General features: G+C 38.3%; 1 protein-coding gene across 1 annotated transcript; it reads left to right on the plus strand.

Moving 5' to 3' along the window:
* Nucleotides 1-873: 873 nt before the first annotated feature.
* NMBR (neuromedin B receptor) lies at nucleotides 874-17,325 on the plus strand (the record flags this gene model as incomplete). Its single annotated transcript, XM_079532731.1, has 3 exons — nucleotides 874-1,289; nucleotides 14,241-14,589; nucleotides 16,924-17,325. The coding sequence occupies 3 exons, from the start codon at nucleotides 874-876 to the stop codon at nucleotides 17,323-17,325; spliced, it is 1,167 nt and encodes a 388-aa protein (XP_079388857.1).
* Between the last annotated feature and the right edge of the window lie 3,690 nt (nucleotides 17,326-21,015).

Consider the following 21,015-nt stretch of genomic DNA (forward strand, 5'->3'; position numbering starts at 1 on the left):
GCAAATACTGTACACTTAATAGAGGCAAACATTCTTCATTCTGATATACTGTTTGCATAGTAAATGATGGATAAAATACATCACCTATCTCTCATTTCCCTATCTGAAGGAATGTGAAATACAACTTTGCAAAGTAAATCCTAAAACTTTAAAAACAGCAGATGGCTCTCAGTAGGATCTTTTCATAGCCTGCAGCTGGACGAAAGAATAAAATCCCTTCATCTCCAAGTGCTCCTGTCACTCTGTGTTTCAAAGTGCTGTGGTTTCAGCAGGGTGAGTTGGGAAGATCCGTGCCTTGAGGACGGCTGCCCTCCTTACAACGTCCGCCTTGGCGTCTCCGAGAAGGGGCGAGCGCACAAACGCGGGCGGAGGGCGGGGAGGCTCCTCCCAGCATCAGGTATACGCTGGGGCTGCGGAATAAGAAGCGGGCTCGTTCCGCGCTTTGCTCGCGGTTCCGACACCACCCGCGGAGCGAGCAGCACCAGCGCCGCTGGACAGCTCCACCGCGGGCGCGGGAGGCGGGAGCCTCCGCCGGCTGCAGCGGCTCGAGGCGCTCCGTGCAGGGCAGGCTGCTGTCGTTGCTGTTGCTGAGCCCCAGGATCTCACCCTCTTGTCTTCCGGAGAAGAGCTTGTCAAAAGAGCTGAGGGGGAGTGGCACATATTGTCTTCTTTTGTTGTTGTTGTTGTTCTTGTTCTTTCTCTCTTCTGTGCCCGAGAACGGTGTGATCTCTGCAACTCAATGGAGAGAAGGAGGGAGGAAGAAAGGCGGAAAGGACAGGGGATAAAGTTGTTTGACTTGCAGAGGCATGAAGATTTTTAATGTCTCCCACTGCACTTTACACTGGAACCTTCCAGTCTTCCCAGAGGTCGAGGATGGAGGCAGAGCTGCTGCCTGAGCTCACAGCACTGCCCCTCGGGGGCAATGGAAGCATCCAGCTGGTGCCAGACACAACCCTGCTCCCTCCGGCATGGGGCATGGCTATGTTCACTGTCCGCTGTGTGATCCCTTCGCTTTACCTGCTCATCATCACTGTGGGCTTGCTGGGAAATGTCACCCTTATGAAGATCTTCATCTCCAACAGTGCTATGAGAAGTGTGCCCAACATCTTCATCTCCAGCCTGGCTGCTGGTGACCTGCTCCTGCTGGTGACCTGTGTGCCAGTGGATGCCTCCCGCTACTTCTCTGAGGAGTGGCTCTTTGGGGAGGTGGGCTGCAAGCTCATCCCTGCCATCCAGCTCACCTCCGTAGGTGTCTCTGTCTTCACACTGACTGCCCTCAGCGCTGACAGGTAGGAAAGCTGGGCTGTCTGTTTGGCTAGCCCAAGCTGACAAGAAAGGTAAGACACTCCTCTGACTAAGTACCTTTGGGTTTCAGTCCCCTTAGTTCCACCTGTGAGTTGCCCATAAGTCTCCTTCCCTCTGACTGATGGCACGTCTGATATCAACTTAAGTTAAAAGGTTTCTGCAAAAGAGTGTGCATGTGGCTCCATCTTCCAGGGTGCCAGAAGCAGGAACTGGGGCTTAGCCCTGTTTTCTGCATCTCCGGGATATATATATATATATTAAAATTTTATTTGTTAGAGGAAGGTTTTAGGTTCTAAATGTGATCAGTGCCAAGCCACAGTGATATGTCAACAGGCAGTGAGCAGTTTAAACTGAGTCAAACACAGGTGTATTTTTAGTAGATTTATTTCTTTCTGCTGAGAAAGTGTGTGTGTGTGTCTTTGTGCCTTAAAAGAACAGCAGGTTACCCGAGGTGATCATCTGAACTGGTTCAGCCTCTGAGAACTTTGAGACATTAAACTGTTCTACTGGAGTTGTCACTACTGAACTTTTGATTCAGAAAGTCCATTTTGTCTTCTCTGGAGCTTACAGAAAAATGGGGATAGGGAGAAACAAAACCAGAAGGAAACATCTCCATCTCTACTGCTTCTCATATTAGGAAGAAACAAAGGGCTGGACCCCAAACTTTTCTTCCCAATTATTTTAAATGGGTACATTAGGGATTTATAACAAATGAGTAGCTATTATGAGTTAGACCATTGTTCATGCCAAGAAATGCTAAATCTTGCATTGTAATTTGGCAACCTTAAACTAAATTAAATTATCCTGTCTTATTTAACCACTTTTATTTAGCCAGAAATGAAAATGTTAAATTCCTTCTTCATAGGAAGTAACCCTTTTGCTTTTGTTGGATTGTGTTATGGTGCATAAAGTAAAGGCTTGAAGTTTAATAATGTGTCTTCAGACTTATAATAAAGTTTCTTCAAAACTTCAAATCCTTTTTTTTTTTTTAATAGAATTTAGCTGTAATTTTTCTTTTTCTTAGCCAGTGCAATAAATCATGTGATTTTTTATTTTTATTAGTGATCTAACACTACTCTTCAGTGGCCATCAATTTCAGTGGTATTTAAATCAGAATCTAAAATGCTTCTCTTTAAAGCCTATAATATATGAAAATTGATTGTTTTCTTGAAGAGAAGCATGCAAAATGTGCTTTAAAGTGAATGCCTGTAATGCCTTGATTATCTCAGTTAAAGAATATGTCAAAAATTGTCCTCAGAGAGCCAAGCAAACCTTGCATTTTTGTTTCTGCTCTGTTTCTACTGTTTAAAAAGTATGAATGTGGTATATTATTCAAAATGGGAAGAAGCTATTTGAAGAGGAGATCGTATCTCCAGTGAAGTATAATGAGAATGAGTTTGATATTTAAGTCTTTTTTCATTTACTTTTTATATAGCTTTGAAGTTTTTTTCTTTTTTTCTTTTTTTTCCATTTCCATATTGTTTTATATTCTTCTTTTAATATCAATAAAAATTCTGGAAGCAATAAAGCTGAATCTATTTGTGCTGGACGCATTTAGAATTGCATATCCTACCAGACAGCTACAGATGGTGTGATGTGACCATATAAGGTCTTGATAAATACATTCCTCTACTAATTTGAAGTACATATTACATGCAGGTATCAGAAATGGCTTTATGAAGAATTTAGCAACTTCGTTTCTTTAACTTCTGTAGTTATGTTTTCAGTTACTGACAAAAACAAAACAAAACAGTCAGGAAAAATGGCCACTGGCTTCAGAAAACAGTGTCTTTTATCCCAGGGGACCAAATAAGTGAAATTGGAATGGCTCTGAGTGGAATTTGAATTGGATTCAGTTATACTGTTTTGTACAAGAGAAACTTCTCTTGAACTGAAGAGGAGGTATTGGTATGAATGTTTTGTTATTTTTTTTTCTTCTCGTTGTTGCACTGATTTGTGGCAAGTTACTAAGCTGTATCATCTTTACATGATTCAGATATGAGGGAAACTGTACAGACAATTATGTTGGCAAATGGGTAGAGATGGCAGCATCCTGCACCTAAGAGGTGATCATAGAATCATAGAATTGCTCAGGTTGGAAAAGAGCTTAAAGGTGATGAGGAGGAGAGGCCTGGCAGGGGACAGTGCTGTCTCCAGATAGGCAAAAGAAGTTGTTGGTAGCTGTGATGTGGATATAATGTTCCATTACAATCTGGTACAAATTCTGGTCTGATAGGCAATAATGGATTTGCAGTGATCTCTTCTTTCACAGCTAATACTCCAAGTACATTGCAATATGCGATCACTGAAGTATTTCCTATTTTTTACTCCCTACTACCAGAGAACTATATATAACTCCATACACTGATTGAACAAAAGAAGAGGCTTATAAATATTTACAGTTATTTACAATGTTCCTACATGAGTTAAGATAAAAAAAAAAAAAGATATGTTGTTTTCCACAGAGTATTTAACACTTACTGTTTATGTGGAAATTCAACCTAGTCAATTACACATACAGAGTTCAGTTAGCAGTAACTGGTACAGTAGAAACAAAATTTGAGCAATCATTGCCTACAAACTGAAGCTACAAGGAAAAAAAGTATAGCATACATTGTGTACATCTCTTTTCTAAACTTGCTTAATTTGATATGACTTCTTGTCACAAAAGTGTCTCTCAGCATCACTTGTGCTTGCTGCGAGAGGTGTGCATCTTCTGTCTGGAATCTTCACTACCTGGAAGTGAGATTATTTAGGGGTCTTCTTGTGTACAAATATTATATGAAATTTGTAACACTGCTTCCCAGACTCTCCTAGAGTGTTAACAGATTACATTTATCAGTACGCAACAAATCATCCCAAATTTGCCTGCCCCCATCTCAGGACCAGTTTTCTGGTCCCATCTCAACTTTGAGCTCATGTGGGCTCTGGGACTAGCTGCTGGGATGGGCAGTGGTGCCCTTCTGTAACCTCACACTTCACAGACTACAGTGGTGGTACTGTCAGTGCAGTGTGTTGGCATCAGAAGTGGCCATGATTTCCTTCTCCGGCAGGAGATGATGCCCATCTCTGGTGTAGAATGTGATGCAGATGCGGAACGGCTGATCCAGCTGTACACTCTCACTGCCACAGATGAAATGTCTGCAGGGAGAGCGCCCCTTCTCCTCATGACCACGGTTTTTATTGATTTTCACAATCACACAGAAGCTAAACCATCTTTTGAAAACTTAATTTTAAAAAACAAAACAACAAAAAAGCAGAGCGTAGATTACAGAAGGAGAAAAACTAATAATTACAGTTGGATGACAAATTTAAAAAAAAGGACTAGGGGACAAAAATGTAGAAAGCAAAAAAAAAAAAAAAAAAAAAAAAAGACAACCAAGGGCTCCATGAGGGCAAAACACCTCCAATAGCACTCAGCACAGCCTGAAAAATCCTGCAGATCCAGAGCATAATGGGCAAGGATGCACTTTACCTAGAGATATGTCATGGGAAGGCATGGACTGCAGTCTCGAGCAAAGTTCAATGGATGTGAATGTGGATGTCCCAGGACTTAGTATGTTCTTGTATGAGTGAAAATAAAGAGGTGAAGTTTAGAGTTGGATTATAGCATGGCATGCAAGAAAAGGTGTGCCAGTATCTCCTTACTGCAAAAAGAGCACAAATTAGCATGGAAACTGAACTTGAATTAAACCATGAACTTGTTAACTTCTCAAGGGGATGCTTTTCCACTTCACATCCATGATGGGACATAAGTCAACTCAAAATGTAAACTAGGGCCACGGGGCTCCTCACCTTCTTGTCAGGATAAGAGATTTGTAATACTGTGCTTGATGATGAAGTAGAACACCAAAATGATGTTTCCATAAAGTGTTGAGAGGTGGCTGGAGATGCTCAGGGGTCAGCAGATTAGGAAGTGCTAAAGGATGCACATCTGGCTATTGCTGTTTTATATATGTTAGTGAAAAGCAATTGCATCCATAAAATGCCAAGAGACTTGGGGTGATTAGACTTTGCTGGAATAAATGGCAGCCTTACAACAGTTTTGGATTAGTTTCATTCTCTTTGGCTATAATTTATGCTTTATTCTTTTTGTGAACTGTAAAACTAGGATTAAATTTAATTCTGCTACTTTTTCTAGACTGAATTTTCTTTTTAATGAAGGGTGTAAATGTGTTAGCTCAAACACAGTCCTGCTGCACTTTCATGAAGACTGTGAAGCTGAACAGTGGAGCAACTGGCCCCTCTAAAATTTAAACAGCATCTTCTTTGTGTTCTTCCTAAAAAACTGATCTTTGATGAAGCATTTAATTGAGTAACCAAGTAACAGAATTATTTTTATGAGTCCCATGACTCCTTCCATACATCTTAAAAATGTAAGACTAGAATGCTGGAATGAGATGCTTAAAAAAATGTATGCTATAACTTTGTATAGCTAAATTATTTGATTGATTTTTAAAAAAAATATTTGCTTTAATTTTGGAAGATTGTAATTTCTTTAATAAAAGTGTAAAGAATTTAAAAAATATTTTGCTATGTGCTGACCTCTGACTACAGGAGGTGATAAAAAACACTCTGGCTCAATTTGCTTAATAACTACTTCTCATCAAACTACTTCTCATCAGTAAAAACCTTTAAATAGAACTTCTTGTTACTCTTCTTCAGAATTTATTTAAAGTTTCTTCTTTTGTCAGGTGGTGATTAAAGCTGAAATATAGTGATTGGAGACATCTAAAATCTTCATTTCTTATTACATACAGTGGAATAGATGAAGAAAAAAAGTGGACATGACTTCCTTGCCCACTGCCTTGCCTGCTAGGGGGCCTGCTTTGCAGGGTGGCTGGACTTGATCTCTGGAGGTCCCTTCCAGCACTTACAATTCTGTGATTCCTTTACAGCATTCAAGGACCATGACAAGGAAAATAGCATTAAATGACATCCGGGAAAATACTTACAATTAACCAAAGAATAATTAATCTTCTTTTGAGAACACCTCTCTCTACCATTACTTTGCGTACAAGATTATTATGAAGATGGGTAGCCAGCAAGCTGAAAGCAATACTCCAGGTACTATGGCAGGCTACAAATTGCCTGTCTTCAGTGTTGCATGTGACAAAGAGAGGAGTGGGATATCCGTCCTCAGAGGTCTCAGACTCACAAGAAGCCTGAATTAAAAGCCAATTCTTAAAGGAAGATCAGGTTTTGTTTGTTTGTTTGTTTGTTTGTTGTTTGTTTTTTCATATATAGAGTTATTAGCCCTTTTCTGCTTTCTTGTAAATAGGTTGAACTTCTCTGAGAAGCAGGAACAAACATTAATGTCAATTTAACAGTGAAATCTATCTTCACCTCTCCCCACTCCAAAATGTTGTAGCTGGTTTGTAACTGTTCCATTTAGCTAAAAGGAAAACAATAAAAAATATTTCAGAAAGAAAAAAAGGATGGAAAAAAATATGGGACAGTTTTTGTATCTAGAGCACATTCAGGAATTACCTATTCTAGCATAAGTTAGCTTAAATCTAATTCAAATTACCTGTTGGATAAGTTCCTCTTGTGACCATCTTTAAACAGCTGAAAATGATTTCTCAGCAAACAACACAAGGCAAACTGTTTTTACCCTGTTCTCAAACTTCGCAGACACAAGTGTCTGTTAAACTTTTCCTTCTGTGTGCTCTTCAAAACAGTTTAGTCCTCAAGATGGCAAAGCAAGAAATGGCTGTGGTGTTTATCCTAGTCTGTGATCAAAGAAATGCCTTTACTTTGCTGGCAGCAGACAACTTTGCTTCGATTAATGTAAATTTTAGTGTCCAAAACTGTTTATCCTGTTTCCTATTTCTGTGATAAATTCAGTAGCAAGCTGAATTTTTTTTTTCCCCCAACTATTTTTCATTTTTAAATGTAGTTTGTGCTTTCATTCCAAGTTTGTTTGATTGTAATTTAAGGATTGTTATACTAACAGCCCCTAAACTGTACTGATGCATGCAGTTATTCCTCCCTAGAGGTAGGACTCTGTGCTTGCTCTTCTTGAACCTCATAATGTTCCTCTCTGCCCAACTCTCTGCCTATCCATGTCTTCCCTTCCCTTCCCTTCCCTTCCCTTCCCTTCCCTTCCCTTCCCTTCCCTTCCCTTCCCTTCCCTTCCCTTCCCTTCCCTTCCCTTCCCTTCCCTTCCCTTCCCTTCCCTTCCCTTCCCTTCCCTTCCCTTCCCTTCCCTTCCCTTCCCTTCCCTTCCCTTCCCTTCCCTTCCCTTCCCTTCCCTTCCCTTCCCTTCCCTCTCCCTCTCCCTCTCCCTCTCCCTCTCCCTCTCCCTCTCCCTTTCCTTCCCTTTCCCTTTCTCTCTCTCTCCCTCTCCCTTTCCCTTTTTCCCTTTCCCTTTCTCTCTCTCTCCCTCTACCTTTCCCTTTCTGCCTTCCCCTTCCCCTTCCCTTTCCCTTTCCTTTCCCTTTCCCTGTCCCTTTCCTTTTCTGCCTTTCCCTCCTTTTATCTTAAAATATTAAAAAATTACTAATTCTTTCTGAACATTAGCAAACTTAAATCTATTGGAAACTCTGACATACACTAATTTTTCTGAATAATAAGTCAATGAAGCACTTTACTCTTACTGTCCTCAGGAGAAATGAAGAAATCAATTATGGTACTTTTGACTAGCGCAGTTACTAGAAAATGGACAAGTAGAAGGAAAAATCCAGATTGTGGAGAGTGAACTAGCACTGCAAAATTTGTATGAGCTTGTAAGAAATATGGCTAGTTAATAAGAGGTGAATGGCAAGAGAAAGAGAGAGATGAGAAAATTAAAATTAAGAGAAATTGTAGAGAAAATTCTCTACTCTCATCTGAAATGCCTTGGGAACAGGGCAAGTAATATATTTAATGTGCAAAAAAAAAAAAAAAAAAAAAAAAGAAACCTGAAAAATCTACTTTCATTCTTTTCTGGTTGGGGAAGTCACTTAAAAATGCTAGATCAGACTTTTTATTCAGATATTATTGACCTCAATGGGATGCACCCATGTGTACTGAGGGAGCTGGCAGAAGTGATTACCAAAGCACTCTCTATCATCTTTGAGAGGTCTTGGAGAATGGGAGAGGTGTCTGAAGACTGGAAGATAGCCAATGTCACACCAGTCTTCAAAAAGGGCAAGAAGGAGGATCTGGGAAACTACAGGCTAGCCAGCCTTACGTCCATCCCTTTCCCATTCCCAGATGATGGAACAACTTGTTTTGGATGCCACCTCGAAGCAATTGGAAGAGAAGGCTATCAAGAGTTGTCAACATGGATTTATCAAAGGGAAATCATGCTTGATGAACCTGGTAGCCTTCCATGATATCTTCACCAGTTGGGTAGATGTGGGGAAGCAGTGAATGTTGTGTGCCTTGATTTTAACGAGGCTTTTGAGACTGTCTCCCTCAAAATCCTTGCAGTGAACCTTAGAAAGTGTGGATAGATGAGTGGACAGTGAGCTGAATTGAAAACCAGATTGGACCTCAGTGGTACAGAGTCTAGTTCTAGGCCTGTAGCTAATGGTGCTCCCCATTGGACAGAATTGGGTCCGGTCTTGTTCAACATCTTCATCAATGACCTGGGCAAAAGGGATAGAGTCCACCTCAGCAAGTATGCTGATGATAGAAATCTGGCAGGAGTGCCTGACACACCAGAACGCTGAGCTGTCACTCAGCATGACATGGACAGGCTGGAGAGTTGGGCAAACATGAACCTGATGAAGTTCAGCAAGAGCAAATGTAGAGTCCCATACCTGAGGAGGAATAACTACATACATCAGTACAAGTTAGGGGCTGATCTACTGGAGAAGAGCTCTGCAGAGAAGAACCTAGGTGTTCTGCTGGACAACAGGTTGTCCATGAGCCAGCAGTGTGCTCTTGTGGCCAAGAAGGCCAATAGTATAGAATCATAGAATCATAGAATCACAAGGTTGGAAACAACCTACAAAGATCATCTAGTCCAACCGTCTCCTCATCACCATTGCCACCACTAGCACTAAACCATATCACGCAGCACGTCATCCAGATGCCTCTTGAACACTGCCAGGGATGGCAACTCTACCACCTCTCTGGGCAGGCCATTCCAGTGCCTGAACACTCTCTGAGAGAAAAAGTTCTTCCTTATGTCTAAATATATAGGGGTATACTGGGGTGCATGAAAAAGAACATGGCCAGCAGGCTGATGGAATTGATTCTCTCTCTACTCTGCCCTGTTGAGGCCATATCTGGAACACTGGGTCCAGTTTTGTGTTCCCCAGTTTAAAAAAAAAAAAAAAAAAATCTCCCCAGCAAGAGGGCCACAAAGATGATTAAAGGCATGGATCATCTCCCTTAAGGGAAAAAGTTGAGAGACCTGGGAGCGTTCATCTTGGAGAAGATTTGAGGGGAAATCTGATCAATGTTTATTAATACCTAAAGTACAGAAGTCAAATGGATGGGACCTGACTCTTTAGTGGTGTGTAGCAACAAGAGGCAATGGGGAAAAAAATGGAACATAAGTTCTATACACACTTGCAAAAGAACTTCTTTACTGTGAGGGTGACAGAGCACTGGAACAAGTTGCCTGAGGAGGTTGTGGAGTCTCCTCTGGAGATATTCAAAATGCGCCAGTAAACCAACAGATACTGTTTTGTATTCAGATTTACTCGTATTATCCTTTTCAAAATATCTGACCTTTTACATTTTGATTTAAAAGTTTTATGAACTGCAAAAAGAAAAAAAAAATAAATAGGAAGGATTAAGTAGTTAGCCTTTCCCAGGAGCTTTCAGTCCCCTTTGTAGGATTACTGCAACCCTGGGTAGTATGATAGGCTGTAATCACTGATCAGTGGCTTCTTAATTATTGTCTTCAGGTTTTTTTTTTTTTTTCTTATTCTTTCTAATTTGGTTTTGAAGGGCATCAGCACAAAGTACTCTAGAGAAAGAGGTAGGAGTATAATGGAGGAACCACTTACGATGAACCATGAAGCGGCTTCTTTTGAAGTCAAGTTCATGGGAGGGAAATAGCACAATGGATTCAGCAGAGAAAGTTGCTTTCCCAATTAAATTTACATACTAATTGAGAACTGAGACATGCATTTAAGAAGGCATTTGATAATTTATAAGGTTGCAAAATGTTATAACTCAAGAACAACATATTCTTTCTTTCATGATTATTTTGGGTACAGGAGGAGATTGCTTTGTAATTAAAACACTCAATACCATGGGTGTCCAACCTTTTGGCTTGTCAGGGCTACATTGAGTGAAAAGGAATTGTTTTGGGATGCATATAAAATATATAAATAAAGTTTATGTATTTAAATAACAAGACTTCAATTTTTAAAAAAATTAAAATACTAAAAAAAAGAGGGCAACAAATACATAAAAGTAGCAGGTTGGATATTTATGCTCTATATAAACAAAACTAATATGTGCAGAATAGGGAAGTTTTTGCTTGTGTCCACTGGTAACTACAAAGTAAGGAAACTTACTATAAAAATATTTCAAGAGCTGAGATGCTTTTGTCAGCAGTGATAATGACAGAGTAGAATGATAGAATTTACATGAAGGAATTAATTAAAGTCAAATACATACGTATATTTATTTCCTGATCTTCCTGAGAACCCATTATTTTATTTTTTCAATAGTGAAGGATAGGAAAAGATGGATTTTAAATAATTTGCCTAAATAATTTGCTTCTTACTCTGATTTACCAATGTCGTTTAATTTATAAAAAATACACAATTTGTAATCTGAATGGTTGTTGATATATTTTAGCCTTACATGAGTTTTATACAAAGGAAGAAGCTGGATATTCATTTTGGGAATACTTCTGAGTTCGCCTAGTTTGCATTTGATTTTATCTGTAACCTGTCTCTATGTCTTTGCAGATATATAAACAACATGACAGATTTTGTAAATTGCTTAGTGCTTTCTCCTTCCCGTTGACACAGACTACTGAGATCTTGGAAGAATGCCATCTTGTATTCAACTGAAGGACAATGCTGAAATTTTTTGGGCTGAACCGAGCTATTACTTTTTTTCTTCTCTTGTGGAAAAAGGCCCTCTGCTTGAAAGACCTCAAATTTGGACTTAGTCATAGGTCAGCAGTATGTGTCAAAGCACAAATATATGCCACCTTTTTTTGGGAATGTAAAAGCTTCTGAAAACGTCTCCAGTGTAGATATTAACAGAACCAAATACTGCTTAAGCAATGAATTATGACAAGGTTGCTGCCTCATGTGGTGCAGTTGAGGTCCCTCGGTTAGTTCAGCCCCGAGCACCGAGCAGAGGAGTTGGGGGGGGAGGGGGAGGTGCGGCTCATGGCGACTGCAGCTCCTCACAGGGAGCAGAGGGGCAGCGCTGAGCTCTGCTCTCTTTGACAGCGACAGGGCCCGAGGGAACGGCATGGAGCTGTGTCAGGGGAGGGACAGGTTGGAGTTAGGGAAAGGGTCTCTACCAGAGGGGCGGCAGACATGAAACAGGCTGCAGACTGCCCAGGGCAGTGGGCACAGCACCAAGGCGATGGAGTTCTAGGAGTGGTTTGGACAATGCTCTCAGACACAGTGTTTGAATTTTGGGTGGTTCTGTATGCAGCCAGGGGTTGGGTTGAGCTGTATAGTCATTTTGGGTGCCTTCCAACTGTGCATATTCCATGACTCTGTGATTCGGCAAAGCACTGCAATACAAAAATACAGAAAAAAATATTAAGAGTACAAAATATATGCTTTCTTTATTCAATACCCTCTAAGTCCCCATATCAGCCCTTCTGCAGCAATGTAGAGTTTTAAAGAAACGAGCAGATGCAAAGACTTGACGTCACCTCAGTTGAATGAAATGAGATAGAAGGTCTGTCTTCATGTAATGAAATCAAGGCAGACAGCAATAGGAAGTACATTATTGACTAATAAGGTCACAGTTTGTGCTGGGAAGCCTTCATGCTTTATGCAGAAGTTGCTATGACAGTATAAAGAATTTCTTTACACATTTGTGTAGTGGGAGATCTTTGTTTTGTGTTAGAAGAAATAATAAACAAATTAACAGAAACAGTTCAATTTCCTACTCCATGATATGAGTGAAGACACAGTAAAAATCCTTTCTGAATTCAGAGAGAATATGACCATAAATAGCCATAGTTTATAACTACTTAATGGTAAGTTTATCACAGTCATGAGAAAGAGTAATATCCAAGACACATTTTAACTCAGACATTCCCTAAAAAAAGATTTTCTCAGGTACCAAGACAGTACTCCGTGCCAGACATTTCCATGGCATTGTCAATTCGACTGAAGGCTTAAGTAAACTCACAAGGCAGGGCATAGGTATATAGCTTTGACCCACAGTTCTCCAAACCTTTGCTTGACATGTTGAGGATTATTAAGTACTGTCAGGACCTACAGATCAGTCATAAAGTGTACTTGGGACTGCAGTTCCATTTGCCTGCAGCAAATGCATTATGCCACAACCTTAGCCACAGCCTAACTGCTTGACAGTATTTAGATAACTGTTTATATTAATGTATGTTTGTTTTTGTGTATGTATCTACAAGTGTATGCGTACCTAGAAGTGTGGATAAGGAGTTCTATCACTGGGTGGAGACATCTAACTTACAGCTCTTCTCATTGAAAGCTCAGTGAACAGATGTAAGAGAAAAAGAAGCACCTAAAAGGGTGTTTTAATATACAGAGATGCTGAATTACTGCTTGAAAGTACATTGCTGACTAGAAGGAGCTTAAGAGGAATAAAGTTAGGTACCTGGAATATGAATCCCTCTTCACTCATGTTAAACTTCTCTTTTCTTGGTAAGTAAAAATAATTTCTCCATTTCTTGAAAATTCTGCAGCTATTTCAAGAACATAAAATCAAATTAAGACAAGAAAAAATGAGGAAGGAAAAAAAAGGCATCAGAAAAAGCAACCTTCCAAATTTCCATAGTTTAGTCAAACTGAAATGTTTTACTAAATGCTCAGTTTTAATAAAAGCGTAAAAACATACTTTACTTCTTGAAAAGTAATATTTATCAAAATCAGAATCATAAAGTTAATCAAAGCATTAAGGCAGCTTTGAAATATTTCTTTCAAAGTGTATTTTAGCGTTTTAAAATTAACCTTTTCTTGTAAGAAGTCTCCCTGGGTATCAACTTATGCAACTATTTTTTTTTTAATAGAAAAATTCCTGACCAGAATCTCCTTCTGTTCTTTTGTCAGCTTTCCTGTAGTGATTTTTCCATTCTCTGTAACATTTCCTGTTTTCACTGTAATGGTCATGAAATTATTAATATTGCAAAAGTTTATCTATAATCATTTATTATGGGACAGTTTCCCAAAATGCGGAAGCAGCTTCCAACTATTTATGTGAACATTCTTATGTTATTTAAGAGTTTAATACTTCTGGATAGGCTCTTGGCAGTCATTCTTGTTTGGCTCTATTAAAAAAAAAAAAAAATGTTTTGAATGGTGCAGCCGGGACAGTATATCTGTGTATACAATGGAGCTAAGGAGTAAAGGCAAGCAGCTGGTGGGGTGGCATTGCGTCTGCAAGTGGAAATGAGAGGCAGTGACAGGAAGGAAGAGATAAGGAAAAAAACAAGTTGTAGCATGAATGTGCTGGTGTGAGAGTGGGATGAAAGTACTGAGGCTGGATGTGCATTGGGGGACTGCTGGGAGGATATGGGACAAGGAAGAACAGAGTGGTAGTGGCTTCTGTGTTTTTACCTGGCTGGCATAGAATGGGTGACAGATTGCAACTTCTCTGCAACTCCTTTTGCCACCTCTGATGGCTGTGTATGCAGTGAAAGACCAGAGATTTAGAAAATGCAAATCTGATAAAGATTACAAAAACCCTATGTTGGTTCAAAAAAGAAAAAAAAATATGACATTATTTTGATCAAAAGTATGAAGTAGCCTAAATCATTGCATGAAGAGATACCTTTCAGTATGTAACTGCATTTTTATCACTTTCAGGTACAAAGCAATTGTAAAGCCCATGGACATCCAGGCCTCCAGTGCAGTGCTACGGACCTGTGCAAAAGCCATTGCCATTTGGATAATCTCCATACTCCTATCAGTTCCTGAAGCAGTGTTCTCCGAACTCGCCCACATTAATGACACAGATAATGCCACTTTCACAGCATGCATACCATACCCCATGACGGATGACATGCACCCAAAGATCCATTCTGTGCTGATTTTCCTAGTGTACTTCCTTATCCCTCTTGCCGTTATTAGTATCTACTACTATCATATTGCAAAGAGTTTAATAAGAAGTGCCCATAATATCCCTGGAGAAAACAGTGAGCACTCAAAACGACAGGTGAGCAATTTGATGTTTACTTCCTATTGAAACATTATGTGTTGTGTGCACTTATAAATGAAAGAACAAAAAATGTAACATCAAAGTTACTAGATTACACAGAGAATCAAGCTCAGATTCTACATGCATGAACTAAGTATACAATTATCTGAAAAATGTCTTTGCTGTAATAATTACTCAGTATTAAACCCAGTATGTAAATGAATACGAAGGAAAATATAAATTCAATATCATCAAGATGTATTCATGAAAGAAATAGATTTGGTTTATGTGTATGTATGTGTAGCTAGTGTAACTACTGCTTGCAGTCTTACTGACTTCACCTCTCACTGTATGCTACCAACAGGGGGCTTTACATGATTTTTTTTTTAATTATTTTATTATTATTATTGTGGTTTTTTTTTTTGTTTTGTTTTTTTTTTTTGTTTTTTTTTTTTTTTTTACAATTGTCTCTACTTCAGCTCAGAAATGAAAAATATTGACACAGGAAGGTAAATTTCTTAGAGGGTTGGAGGCTCTTCTCAAGCTGAGGAATGATGAAAATGTCAAGAGAAAGCAATAAGTGAACTTTTTTGGCCTTCTGAGTAGATCTTTCTTGGATGCAATCCTGAGTTTACAACTGAACTTTTCTTAATAATCTTTCTGTTGTACTTGCTATAGAATTTTCAGTATAGATTCTGTATGCCTTTGAGACAATACATTTTAATAGCCAACTTCACTATAAGGCCTTTTAAACCATACGATAACAAGTGGCTGTTCATTAACACAATTGTTTATATGCCAACCTCAGCATTTGCCATGAAAATGCCTTAACCACTTTGAAAATGTGTTAGTGTTGATAGAGAAAACTACTTATGCCCATGAAAATAATTTAGACTTTTTCTGCCAATGCTGTAGAAAATATCTTTGTGCTCACAGAAGTCTCTTTGCCGAGACAGAACATACACATTCTTTTTGAAAGAAAGACCCCATTCCCTCATGTCGTCTTAGCTCAGCATTTCATTTCTACTCTAGTCTGTTTCTTGTAAAAATGCATGCATATTAGCACTTCATGTACTCTGTTATTTTCTGTGAAATATTGAGAGCCTTTTGGCTGAACTCACAGGATGGAAACAATATTTAATTTATATCAAATTTCCAAACCTACATGTATTTTCAAATTAGGACATTTTTTTTTTCATTCTACTTAGGTATTTTTTGTTTAATCTATGGGACTCAGAAGAGTAGAAACATCTAGTGTACTCACATATCTCCCAGCAAGAATAAGTAAATTCAGATTACTGCTATCAGTCCAGGTTTCTTTATGCTATGGCACGAAACTATGATATTCACATAATGCCTCTGTACCTTTTACTTTGCCACTGCTATCTGGCCCAGTGCAAATCATACCGAATTGCAATGGTACAGCTTTCCCATCTTTTATGAAACCTCAACTGTTCTTTGCTCAGATGGAGCTCAGAAAATTCCACTTGCAGATCTATTTCATGGATTTTGAAAATCTGTTAGAAAAAAAATCACTTGCTTTTTATTTTTTCAAATTTGATAGTATCAAAGCCAGAAAAACTTCCTGCCTCTGTGAAACTTTGGTACGTGCCACAATAAATCTTTTGGAAGGAGTATTTAGAAAGCTTCTACCTCCATTTTGTACCTTTCAATTGCCCAGTTTGTCTCCATTTCTCAGTTTTGGGACCACTGTATATGCTCATTTCCTTTCAACTCTTCACCCATTCTGAATATCTACATTGTAATCCAATCACACTTTAGTACTGCAAAAAAAGTCATTATTTCTTTCAAGTTATTATTGAAGACTGATGAAGCCTTTCAACTTACTTTGGAATTAAGATGCTTCAGACTGTGTAATACACCTATTTTGCTGGTTTCCATAGGAGAGAGGTGCAAGCCTGAGGCATTTCAGACAAAATAACAGTACATAAGTACTATTTTACGGCTAAAATCCTAGGTGTCAGACTTGCAATGTTTCTTCATTTCAAACCAACAGTTTTAAAATAACTAACTAAAGCTAAGTTTCAAGCCAAGATGTGTCTCATAGCATCGTTTGGTGCATGTTTTGAGGTGATGTGCCAATACATACTAGGGTCATGAAATTCTCTTTCTTCATATAGAAAGAGCAACCTTCTGTAAGCACAAACAGATAGGATTTTTCACTGTATGTAAACTGAAAGTGGGAAAGTAAATGAAACAAAAAATAATTCAGTATATTACTGGCCTTATGATAATTCTTAATATAAAGTGAAATGCTACATGTTTTAACTGTATGTTATGTGAAGTAGTTTTATTCACTGTTGTTGATTTGAGTTCTCTTCATCTTTTTAGATGGAAACTCGGAAACGTCTGGCAAAAATTGTTCTAGTTTTTGTTGGCTTCTTTGCTATCTGTTGGTTCCCCAACCATGTGCTATACATGTACCGGTCTTTTAATTACAATGAGATTGATTCATCAATAGGGCATATGGTTGTTACCTTAGTGGCCCGAGTGCTAAGCTTCTGCAACTCTTGTGTCAATCCATTTGCACTGTATTTGCTCAGTGAGAGTTTCAGAAGACATTTCAACAACCAGCTTCGCTGTGGGAAGAAATCTCAACAAGAGAGATCTGCCAGTTACTTGCGCAACTCTTCTGCCATTCAGACAACTTCCCTGAAAAGTAATACCAGGAACACAGTGACTAGTGTGACACAACTGAATGGGCAAAACTTGAAACAAGAAATGTCATTATGATTTAATAGGTATGATTTTTGACTACAGAACAAAACTGAAATTTTTTTTGCAGTTTGTAACTCAGTTTTGGCTCTCATTGCTTAGACTGTCTAAACAGGGAATCTATTAAAGCCTGTCTAGTATGAGATTGTTTCACCTCAGTTTTAATGTTAGACAGAAGTAAAAAGTGCATTGTTTTCAGAAGCCAAAGCTGTCTGGCTTCATAGCATGTGTTAAAGAAGATGTTGGCATATACTTAACATATAGGAAAAACATAAAGGTGTGAAAATTAGTATAGTTCACATAATGCTTGAAAAACAATAGATCTTCTGATCTCAAAAATATTTTCAAGTGAATATTAATCCAGGCATATATCTAATAGATTTTTGCATGATTTTAGCTGTGTAGTCTATACAAGTATTTCTCATTAAGTCTTGTAGGCATTTTTTGGACCAATTAAGGAGTTATTCAAAGGCATAGACTCCAGTTTCAGATAAAATATAGTAATATATCAAATGCTAGCTCTCTATCTCATTTAAATCCATCTTGTTTATTCACAGACACATGGATGAGAGTTTTAGGGTCATTTGTTTACTATTTAGAAGTCATAAGTTTATCTGCTAAAATTCAATTCTGCTACCACAAATTTAAAGAATATTAAAATTAAAAAGCAATAATAAGATTCCTCAGATACTTACTGGCTTGGGGTCCCAGTCTAATTTGGGATTGTTATAACCAGGAATCTAGGTACTCAAGTGAGTGTCTGTACTAGTGTTAGAGCTGGGACCAGAGGTACTCTTTTAAACTCATTATCACTTTCCTGGTTTCAATCTGCCTCTCAGAGCAGTCTCATAATATAGAACCCAGATCACTTTCAGGCAAAACCAGACTGAAGGATGCCCTGCAGAAACATACTGGACCACTAACGATCATCCAGCCCATGGGATCAAAAAAGCTCTACTCTGATATTGTGCCTAAGAAATGAAACATAACTAACAGCTAGCACTGTTTGCTCAGTCCTCTTGCACATGCAGTTTACAAGTCTAAATACTCAGTACTATCAAAAATCTCACTTCTTTTCCTGCAAACTCTTGTGAATAAATAATCAATGAACTTCAGAAAACTCTAGCTAGGAGGCCTATAAGAAGGATTTACAATTTTTCTTGTGTGTGAAACATTCCAGTTCCTTGGTCAATCCACACCATTTGGTGGCTGTGGAAAGAGTAGTTCTTCAGCAGTATTCCCAAGAGTACAATTTCAGAGTACTTAGCCAGAGCAGAGCTAGGACTGAAATAGCAGGGAGCAGTGAGGGAGACTGTGATTGCCCATTACTGTCCTGTCCAGTACACATCTTGTGGGGCAGTTTACTGCTCTCTCTTCTCATTCATAGTTCTTTCTGGGAATATATTTCAAAAGGTTTGTGAAGCTGCTCTTTAAACCATAATGGCAAAAGTGGATCAACTTCAAAAGTTCACATTTAATTTTAAGACTATTTTTGTAGTTTTTGTTGTTGTTCTTTTTTTTTTTTTTTTTTTTTTTAAAAAAAAAAAAAAGGTTGAATTTGTTCATGGTTCAAAACAAGTAGCCAAGTAGACTGAAGTTTGTTGCTGCATAAACTCACGTAAGGGTATCAATATAAAAGTTTCTAAACTGTTCCCTGGACAACCTGATTTAGTGGGTATCAGCCTTGCTCACTGAAAATAGATGATCTTCAAGGTTTCTTTCAACCCAAACCACTCTAGAATTCTATCAGTTTGGCTGCATTAGCACTTGTTCAAAGAGAATCTGATTGCCCCCTTATACAGGTATGTGCTGTCAGACCAGTAATTATTCTCCATGCCTGTCTTATGAGAAGGCATGGTAGTGGCGTGCAATGGTACTTTCTGGAAATATTTCTTAGGTCCAGTTCATGAACCAAGTATGATTTCAAATAACTCTTCCTTTCAAGGGGTTGGAACTGCTCCAACACAGATCTTTCTTTGTTATAACACTATAACCTACACTTCTTCAGCAACTTCTATAAAATGAATAGTAGAAGAAACAACAGAAGTTTTGTTTGGCTTTCAGGATTAACTGCAAGTCTCAGAAATTCAAAAACTGATGTATTAATGCAGTATAGCAGCCTACTGTTTGTTTTCTCCTCATTAGAGCACTTGCTATTAATGTTTTATTTGTAATTCTGTGGAACCAACTGAAGTTCAAGAATTCTTTCCTGGACCCTTATCTTTAAGGCTAGACATCTTCCAGCCACTGTCCTTAAAGCACCGAGATGTTATCTTGGTGTAATCTGTATATGGTTTAAGCTAGTAAGACCTATGGTATGTAACTGTTGTAGCTAGGGCAGGCAGTATGTAGCTAACTGTGGTAGCTCAGTGATTTTAGAGGCTTTCTGGGGACACTTCACATGAAATAGCAGGTTGACATGATTCTATAAATCTCTCAGGAATAGTTAAGGAATTTGCCATCCATAACTACCTAATATTATTTCATCCTCCCTTTGTCTCCATTCCTTCTACTCTTCCCACATGCCTTAAATCTGCATGAGGTTACACGTTCTCATATCTTCTCTTAAACTTTATGCCACTAATTTCTGGATGCCAGACAGTTTCCAGTTTCTCTCTTCTGATCAGTCTTGAATTATTTTTAGCCCCAGATATTTTGCACCCATAAAACAAAAAATCATAAAGCCTTCTTTTCTCAGTGGTGATTAATAGCCATGATCAAGTTTCTGGTGTATTTTTGCATTTTTCTGGTTCCCTGCCTCATTTTATTTGGCAATCTCTGTACAGTGTAGCACTTTATAGGACTTCAAATCCATGTATTTATATCCCCTAAAGGCATTTGTGTCATACAGACTTCTCTAGATGCTACAGAAATCCTACAAGAAAAATATTAATCTAATGTTTAGTAAGATTTGATGATTATGTTTGATTTATACTCCTTTTACTCACTGTCTTAAATTTCTATGTATGGTACAGACAGTGTTAGGGTGCCTTCTGGCAGAACTACAAGCTGAAACCTGTTCTTTTTAATTTTATGGGGAAGGTACTCCCAGGTAGGCTATAACACCTTCTTGGCAGGAATTCAGCATTATTTTCCTGGGGCTAAAACTCAAAATCTGTTTTGAGTAAGTAACCTTAAATGTGTATGCCACCTTGTGAACTCCAGTAGTTTGGTGCTGGGGAATTGCTTAATCTGTCTGGAACTTTGCTAGGCATGTAGCTAATACAATATGCACATTTTGAAAGACTTTGTTACTGTGCTTTTGTACACACTGTATACAAATACAGCTGTATGTATGATGTTGTTTCCAGACAATGCTGTGTGCTAACAATTAAAATATGGTCATAGAATGCATTATATGAAGTATTTTCTTCTAATTCTGGAGTCAAACAAACAAGAAAACATCTATCAATTCATGCCATTTTTCAGGTGCTACTCTGAGATTTATTCCAAAATGGTTGTTAAAAGGCCATTTGATTCTTTCTCTATTGTAAAAACTTTTTTTTCAGAAAAAAACTTTTTTTTTTGTTTGTATTCTAGACAATCAATCTTTTATTGATAAAACTACACACACTCTGAAAAATGTGACAATAGGAGCAATGACTGTTTCCTCTGTATAAACCATGTTTTTTCTATTTTTCTAGACTAGAACTAGTGCAAGGTAAGTCTGACAGCATCTTGTCACCCAATCCTGCCTGTAACAGAAAT

This window comes from Tetrao urogallus (assembly GCF_951394365.1).
Source record: "Tetrao urogallus genome assembly, chromosome: 2".
NCBI classification, from domain to species: domain Eukaryota; kingdom Metazoa; phylum Chordata; class Aves; order Galliformes; family Phasianidae; genus Tetrao; species Tetrao urogallus.